The 8,586-nt window shown below is 43.6% G+C and overlaps 2 protein-coding genes across 4 annotated transcripts in view; one reads left to right on the forward strand and one right to left on the reverse strand.

Moving 5' to 3' along the window:
* Positions 1-405: 405 nt before the first annotated feature.
* Positions 406-5,776, reverse strand: ftcdnl1 (formiminotransferase cyclodeaminase N-terminal like 1). 3 transcript variants are annotated; one of them, XM_014017802.1, is made up of 7 exons: positions 5,273-5,772; positions 4,891-4,977; positions 4,695-4,813; positions 4,417-4,512; positions 3,417-3,572; positions 1,591-1,779; positions 406-1,452 (listed from the first exon to the last, which is right to left on the reverse strand). In XM_014017802.1, the coding sequence occupies exons 2-7, from the start codon at positions 4,956-4,958 to the stop codon at positions 1,019-1,021; spliced, it is 1,062 nt and encodes a 353-aa protein (XP_013873256.1). In that variant the 5' UTR covers positions 4,959-4,977; positions 5,273-5,772; the 3' UTR covers positions 406-1,018. The 3 variants fall into 3 exon arrangements, with proteins under 3 accessions (XP_013873256.1, XP_013873254.1, XP_013873257.1); XM_014017800.1 differs by having other exon boundaries at positions 4,891-4,999; positions 5,273-5,771; XM_014017803.1 differs by lacking the exon at positions 4,417-4,512 and having other exon boundaries at positions 4,891-4,999; positions 5,273-5,776.
* A 161-nt stretch (positions 5,777-5,937) lies between these two features.
* Positions 5,938-8,586, forward strand: part of cunh2orf69 (chromosome unknown C2orf69 homolog) — a gene marked incomplete in the record, with an annotated part of 3,884 nt that continues 1,235 nt past the window's right edge. Inside the window, 3 exon segments of the mRNA XM_014017804.1 lie at positions 5,938-6,832; positions 7,085-7,320; positions 7,392-8,586. Coding sequence (XP_013873258.1) covers positions 6,581-6,832; positions 7,085-7,320; positions 7,392-7,866 — 963 coding nt within the window.

The following is an 8,586-nucleotide window of genomic DNA, read 5'->3' on the forward strand; positions in this document are numbered from 1 at the left end:
ACTGGTAAATAAACACCCACTGGTGGACACACTGACCACTAACCCACAAAACAAGAACGCTACGCTAACATTAACCATTAAACACATGAAAATTTGTGGAAGCTAACAGCTAAACAAGAATGTTAGCCTTGCTAACAGGTTAAAGATATGATATTAAAAAGTTTCTCTTTTCTCAGCGAGGTTGATTTTAGTCAGCAGAAGACTTGATAAACAGCCGAACCTCTCTCAGCCCGGAGAAGCCGACTGAAAACTGATGGGAAAATCAGCCGAAACTCGTGTAAACAAGAAGAATCGTATTTACTGTAAAACAGGAAATGAGACAAACTCTGAGACATGAAGGACTTCAATCCATGAGGGGGGAGGGGCCTGAACAAATACTTTAGCTGTTAAAGAAGAAACGTCAGCTTAAAATGACCAGTTTTATTTAAAGATGTTCAGCTGTTCTTGTCCTTCAGTCAGGAGACATTTATCACTGAGATTAACAGCTAAAGATTAAACTGTGAACCCTAACAGCTAAATATCAGCTAAAGATAATGGTGTGAACCCTAAACATCAGCTAAACATCAGCTAAAGATTAAACTGTGAKCCCTAACAGCTAAACAACAGCTAAAGATAACTGTGAACCCTAACAGCTAAACATCAGCTAAAGATAAAACTGTGAACCCTAACAGCTAAACAACAGCTAAAGATAACTGTGAACCATGAGCTAAAATCTAAAACAGGCAAACTAGCAGCTAAAATCTAACTTTAGCAAAATAGTAGCTAAAAGCTAAAATGATCTAAAAGTTACGTAAAACTGAAGCTAAACAAGGACAGCTTTTCACTGAGTCCTTGCTACGTTTCAGTTTAAAAAAATAAAAATGTAGGTAGGTTAAAGGTCAGAGCTGTATCGTCCTGAATGAGCCAAACTTTTTCACACATGACCTGGTGAAACAGCTGAAATTTCTCTGAAGTTGTTTCAGTCCAGAAGCTTGGATCAGGTCGGCAGAATAAACGCTGAGTCAGCGACAGTTTGTTTTCACATCCGAATCCGGCCCTGCTGTTTCCAAAACTCACCCATCCCTCGAGACAACGCCAACTCCGCTAAGTCCCTGCACTCGTGGGGGGTGAACCCCACCAGGGCGACGCCCCTCACGCCCACCCCCTGACTTCCTGCCAGCTCGGCGACCCTGGCRGCGATGAGGGCGGCGGGGGCGTGGCAGTACGGCCGACCGTCGACGCTGAAGCACGGCCAGGGCTCGTCCATCAGGTGACTCGGAGGCGGGCCTTCCATGCTCTCCACGTTGCAGGCGATCTCCACGGCGCCCTCGTGTGGCAGCGCCAGCACCTGGACTCCAGGGAGGCCCCCGGGCGTGGATCCCCTGATGGCTGCGGCCACGCTGCGGCCGAGGGCCACGTCCCGGGTGTCGATGGTGACGTTGCAGTTCATGACGTACGGACCGGCTCCTACGCCTGGAAATCAAAATCAAACCGTTTCTGTGGATTTTTTTTACACCTTGATGACCAGGTCAGAACTTAGATCCGCCTCCTGAGAGGGAAAACATCCAACATGGCCGCCGCCCCTTGCTGTGGCTTATTATCTGAGCTCACCTGTGAGGCCGAAACGCCTCTGTGGTTCTGGTCCAACGTCGGGCCTGATGGCCTCCAGGTCCGGGTTCTTCCTGAACCAGCCCATCTCCTTCCTCCTGACGGCGAGCCCCCGTCGTAAGGGGGAGTCCGCCCAGCCGAACAGGAAGACGCTGGAACCCGGGACCCTCTCTGTGAGCTCCTGAGCTACAGCTGAGCCGAGACAGAAACACCTGAAACCATCATCAGACCTGACTTCCAATTATAAATCTGTTTTCACACTGAGATCATTAACACTTCAGCTCCTGCTCGCCATCAGCAGGACATGTGGTTCAGTCGGCTGTTAGACTCATCAACACTTCAAACTGTAAAGACTGAATTATTTTACAGGGAACAAAACACAGATCAGTGGTTTTAAACCAGAAAGACCACCGTGAGAATGTATGACTCTCCTTAGTGACCCAACCACATGCTGAAAACATAACCAGGGAGTGGTTACAAGGTGAGAGAGGTCCTGAAAACTCTGGAGCAGGACAAGACTAATGACCTCATTCTGGACCACAAACTGTGCCCAGGTGAGGCCCCTCCTAGTCTGTGTAAGAACAGAAAACAAGGAGAGAGGGGTAAAGGAAGACTTTTTTGTGAAGAAAAACCATCCATCATTAAACATGGGTGGAGGACTCCAGGTCCAGTTGTCCCCCCTCTTACAGTGCTGTTATTGCTAGTAAGACTCAGGACCCTGTGAACAATAGGAATAATCAGGATCCTAACAATCTTTTGTTAGGGTCCTGATTATCCCTATTGTTCACAGAGGACCATCAACCTAATGATCGATTGTTAGGCTGATAGTCTTCTATGAACAATAGGGATAACCAGGAACATAACAATCGATTGTTAGAATGATAGTCCTCTATGAATGATCGCGATAATTAAGAACCTAACCATCAATTGTTAGGCTGATGGTCCTCTATGAACAATAGGGATAATCAGGACCCTATCGATATATTGTTAGGCTCATGGTCCTCTATGAACAACTGGGATAATCAGGAGCCTAACCATCGATTGTTAGGCTGATGGCCCTCTATGAACAATAGTGATAATCAGGGTCCTAACGATCGATTGTTAGGCCAATGGTCATCTATGAACAATAGGGATAATCAGGAGCCTAACAATCGATTGTTAGGCTGATGGTCCTCTATGAACAATAGTGATAATCAGGGTCCAAACAATCGATTGTTAGGCTGATGGTCCTCTATGAACAATTGGGTAATCAGGAGCCTAACGATAGATTGTTAGGCTGATGGTCATCTATGAACAATAGGGATAATCAAGAATCTAACCATCGATTGTTAGGCTGATGGTCCTCTATGAACAATATGGATAATCAGGAACCTAACAATTGATTGTTAGGCCGATGGTCATCTATGAACAATAGTGATAATCCGGGTCCAAACAATCGATTGTTAGGCTGATGGTCCTCTATGAACAATAGGGATAATCAGGAACTTAATCAATTGTTAGGCTGATGTCATCTTATGCATGTGAACAGTGTCGATTGTCATAATTAAACCTGTTTGTCCACCATGTGGAGGCAGAACTTAAAAGTCTGAGTTTACCTGAAACTCCTCAGACTGATAAAGTCTCTTGGAGGCTTTACAAAACATTTTTTCATCAAACATGAACCCGTGTTAAATTCTTAATTACAGCACTTTGCTGAAATGTCAAGACAGATATCTTAATACTTATCATTTTTGGGAAAGGTAATCAGCACCTGTCCTCACACTCCCACCAAATTTTCTTGCTCTGAAATATTTGTTGTAAATTAATTAATTAATTTTAAAAAGTCTTACCTTGAGCCTCCTGAGCGCACATCTCCACTCCCACGTCTTCCCCCAGGGGATAAATCGGTACAAGGTCAACGGCCCCCAAACATGGGTGGACCCCCAAGTGATCATTCATGTCGATGAGTGAACATGCCTTCTGGCACGCAGAGAGAACTGCCTCCCCTGGAACACATGAAACACAACTCACTTTTGTACAAATGCAACAGACTGAGTTCACAGGAAGTTTACAAAAAGTTTACATGATGTTTGCAAGAAGCTTTTGGAAACGTTACAGGGACTTTACAGATATTTTACATGAAGTTTTTAGGTAGTTTACAAGAGCATTAAAGGAAGTTAAGTTGTTTTATAGACTTTTACAGAGAATGTAAAAAATGTTTACAGAGTTTTCATAAGATATTACAGTAATTTTACAGTAATTGTAATCATTTTCCATAATGTCTACAGGGAATTTAAAGATGGTTTGAATTAATTTTACAGTGAGTTTACAAAAGCTTTATCAGGAGTTTACACGTTTGCAAGATGCTTTTAGAACGTTTACAGGAAGTTTTCTGTAGTTTTCAAGTTGTTTACAAGATATTTACAGGAAGTWTAGAGAAAGTTTTCACTTATCACATTATTTGCAGCAAATTTTAAAAAAGTTTACATTAAGAAAAAAAAAGGATTAGGGGGAGGTTTTCACAATGTTTACAGGGAGTTTTTATGATGTGTACAGTGAGTTTACAGAAGTTTTACAGGAAGTTTAGAGGAAGTTTTCAAGATGTTTACATGTAGTTTTAAGGAGTTTTACACGAAGTTTACAGTGCGTTTTACAGAACATTTAGAGGTTTTCATAAAGTTAACAGGAAGGTTTTTTAGGAGGTTTACAGGAAGTCTCAGTGGATTTAAGAGAGGCCTTGTCTTTTTTATTTTCAGTGAACAAAACTTTTTATTACACAACTTTTACGTTGCTTTATGTTTGAAGAGAAGCACCTGAGTTCATGATGGAGGAATCAATCGAGCCACTTACTGATGGAGTCAATGGAGGCCACGATGGTGATGACGGAGCGGTTGTAGTCGTGATCATTAAAGATGTTCAGCACTGTGGTGTCCTCCTGTTTAACACCTGAACAATAATCCAACGTTTACTAACTTCTAGTTTTCTGATTACTTGTGTCTCTGTGTACTTTCCTTTAAATAACGTGAGTTTAATCCCATATATTGCCATCATGCAGGATCTAAGTGGTTTGGTCTGATAATCTGGGTTCGATCGGTGTGATGATTCACAGACGAGTTAATGAAACTCACCCTGGGAGTTGAGTAAAGCTGCTCTGGCCACGCTCTCCACCACGTCTTTCCTGCGAGCCTCAGAAACATTGAGAAGACACGCCACCAGGCGTCGGCCCAGAGCAGTGGAGCTCATGTTTCTAAAAAGACAAAAACACGTTTATCTAATGACTGAAACGTGCAGATTAGATATAAATATGAGCACTAATGTACCAACCTGTCAGGTGGACGGTGAAGGTTTCTCTGATGGAACTTAAAGAACCAGTTTTCAGGATGTAGTGACATCTAGTGGCCCTCTGAGGTCCTGCAGGCAGCAGGGCCGGGCTCTGATTGGTTCATTATTAAAATATCCTCATGAAAACATGAAAATCTTCACAAGACTTTAACCTGTATTTGTGCACAATATGTGCTTCTCTGTAAAGATATATATTTATAAAAACGGAGTAATTTAAAATAAGTTACAGTAAACTTTTTACTGCTCTTATAATAACTCCTGATTTTGTGGAACAACAGAACTATTTGTTAATTTAATTACTTTTAAATAAAAATGTTGGCTTTATTATTATCTCCAATGAAAATTAGTCTTCAGAGTTGTTTACCTTGAATGAATCCAAGCCAGCGCACATATTAGACTGATTTTGCTCCAAATTTATCTGTAAAAACAAACAGTTACTGAACTGGTTCAAAGTCGTGCCTGGAGGAAACTGGACCCGTTTATCTGTAACACCAGAACCAGAAAAGCAGGTCAGAGACACGTGCAGCCATGTGTTCATCCAGAACAGCTCACAGGTCCAGAGAAAAGTCAGACATGAACATTATCTCTGTTTGCTCAGCTGCAGTTTAAAACCATCAACACAAGATGGTTCCCTCCGCTTTTTAAAGGCAGCTTTCATCATTAAATATAACACTGCCCCCTGCTGGACACACCAAGAAAAGTTAGGTTTATTTATCAGTTCATGATTATTTAATAAACCTACTGGATCTGTTCTGGAAATCATAAAAATGCTTTTCAGATTATAAATAAGAAATATCTCCTCTGACACGACTTTAATTTCAGCCTATTTTTTGTTATTATTTTAAATCCCTCATTTTTGTGTTTAGACACATTCATACTTTTGGTTTTTATTTTTATAATTATAATTTATGTGTATTTATATAATCATTGGCGTGTGAATAAATGATGCAGGAAATTTAAAAGCGTCTAGGGATCTCAAACAGCTCCATATAAGAATTATTATTATTATTATTATCAAAATAAATTATAATTTTAATAAACCTGTTTTAATTAGCACCAGAATGAAAGTCTAAACAGATGGTTATATAAATACGTGTTTATTTGTATACAGGTTAGTTCAGTTCAGGGTTACTCTGTTCTAATTTATTTTGAAATCAAACTAATAATAAAAATGTGTAAGCCAATTTAATATTTTCTGATTACAACTAAAGAATAAAAAGAATGGAGTTATTCTTTATTATATAGATTTTTTAACTAAGAAAACACGCTTCGTCGTATCCATTATTTTAAATTAGGCTCAAACAGCGGTGTGGTTGATCGACAAACCAAAAGCGGAAGTAAATGTTCGGGTATCATCTTCCGTGCGCCGTTGCTCAATAATCTTTGATTCCGGGATTAGAAAGCAAAAACAGGAAGTGGCTGTTTAAAACTACACTGCGCCTCCTAGTGGCCGAAAACTAACAACAAACTGTCGTAGTTGACACGCATGTAGCATGACGCGTCTTTTTTATATAATTAGCCACGATGTGACGTCAGTAAACAGTCTGGAGAGGCGCGTGATGATAAATATTCTTCGTTAATCAGAGTTCAGTGTGTTAGCGGAAACAGTTAGCATCGCGTTAGCTGCAGCAGCATGTAGCGCAGCAGGAGAGGGGAACCCACTTCACAGTCCATGTTTGTGTTCCGAGCCGTGACTGCGGGCTTCACGTTCATCACTCTGGCCGAGCCCATGAGCTCCGTGGCGGCGGCGAGCCCCTGTGGGCTGCCGGGCTCCGCGGCGGGGAGCCCCGGCCGGAGGAGGCTGCAGAGGCTGCTCGGGGTCCCGGGCTGCGCCCCGAACCGAGCCAACGACCTGCTGCTGCTGCGGCCCGACACCGACGGAGACCAGGACAAACACGTGCTGTTCTTCCACGGAGACATCCAGGTGAGCCTCGGGCTCAGGTGAGCTGGTTTTCATGTTTCTACGGAGGCCCTGAAGGGACATTTTTAACGCTCCATCATAGCTATGCAGGACTTTTATTTTGTAATTAACCAACCAAAGTGCCCGGTTTTTCACAATAAAAGTCATAGATGTTAAAGATGGCTTTAAGGGTCATGGCAGACAGGTTTCACTTCCTGTTTAGACAGGAAACGGCTCAGTTTGAAGGGAAGCCGTGACCTTTGACCTCTGTTTTAGAACTTCCACGAGGAGATGAGCCTGCAGCCCGAGGCCGCCCAGTGGCTCACCTGGAGTCTGGAGCAGGTGGCCCTGATCCTGGGCCGCCGGTTCCCGGACCGGTACGTGTGGGTGGTGCGGGCGTCCCGCCTCTACCTGCACAAGTTCAGCTGCTACCAGAACTTCGTGGACAGCAGCGTGTTCGGCGCCCCGGAGCATTCTGGGTACTCTGAGTGTGGAGCCTTCCAGCAGCTCAGGTTGGCTCATTTAATCTGGATTAGATTATTTTAATGTTAATCCACTCAGTCAGAACCATCTCTGCCAACAGAACCCTGCTGAGTAACGGGATGGAGCGGGCCAAGCTGCAGAACCCGCTGCGTCCAGCAGGAGGCGCCGGCCCCCCTCCTGGCTTCTCCCTGGTCCTGGTGGGTTTTAGTAAAGGCTGCGTGGTCCTGAACCAGATGGTCTACGAGCTCGCCGGGGCCCGCGCCGACCCGCACATGTCCCCCTTCGTGGAGCGGGTCTCGGACATGTTCTGGCTGGACGGGGGCCACCCGGGCGGCAGCGAGACCTGGGTGACGGACCGGGCGGCGCTGAAGGAGCTGGCCTCCAGCGGGGTGTCGGTCCACGCCCACGTGACCCCCTACGAGGTGCGGGACCCCATGCGGGCCTGGGTGGGCCGCGAGCARGCACTCTTCATCCAGACCCTGGAGGAGCTGGGGGCGTGTCCCAGCAAGAAGCTGCACTTCCAGGACGAGCCCCCCTCCATCCAGAACCACTTCCGGGTCATCCTGGAGTTCTGAGGCGTCAGGGTTCTGCTCTCAGACCCGGCCTCTGATTGGCTGCTTGTTTAAAGGTTCTGACTCGGTTCAGGTGAGACGGTCTCAAAGTAACGTTGAATTTAATCAAACTTCTTACATTCTTTGAATTTTTGCACTGATTGTTTGAAAAAAGAGAAAATATTTAATTTTCATTCCTTCAGTTTGAGATAATTTATCTTTAATCTGAAACAGAACCGTCTCACCTGAACCTCAATCTGAAGAAACTAAACATTTTCATTTCCTTCACAATAATCTGCTTGGACTAATCTAGTGTGGACTTTAATCCGGTCCTGATCCACTCAGATATGGAGCTGAATTGGGGCCATAAAGTTTGTAAAAAATATATAAAAATTAGAAACTGTTCAAAAGTACTTGCATCATAATTATATGGCAGGCCATTGTGTCATTTAAAAACATGGCAGGTTGTTGCATCATATTATAAACCTTATATGGCAGGCTGTTGTATCATAATTAATGTATAGTAGGCCATTGTGTCAGAACTGAAAAGTATGGCAGGCCATTGTCATTAAATTCTAAGCATGGCAGTTAGTCGCTTCTTATAAATACTGATGTGTAACAGGTCATATTGCTCAATTAAAATGTATGGCAGGCTGATGTATCATATAATTAAAGGTACAGGAGGCCATTGTTTCAGTACTGAAAAATATGGCAGGTCATTGTCATAAATTCTAAGTATGGCAT

Source organism: Austrofundulus limnaeus, unplaced genomic scaffold (assembly GCF_001266775.1).
Source record: "Austrofundulus limnaeus strain Quisiro unplaced genomic scaffold, Austrofundulus_limnaeus-1.0 Scaffold177, whole genome shotgun sequence".
Classification (NCBI taxonomy): domain Eukaryota; kingdom Metazoa; phylum Chordata; class Actinopteri; order Cyprinodontiformes; family Rivulidae; genus Austrofundulus; species Austrofundulus limnaeus.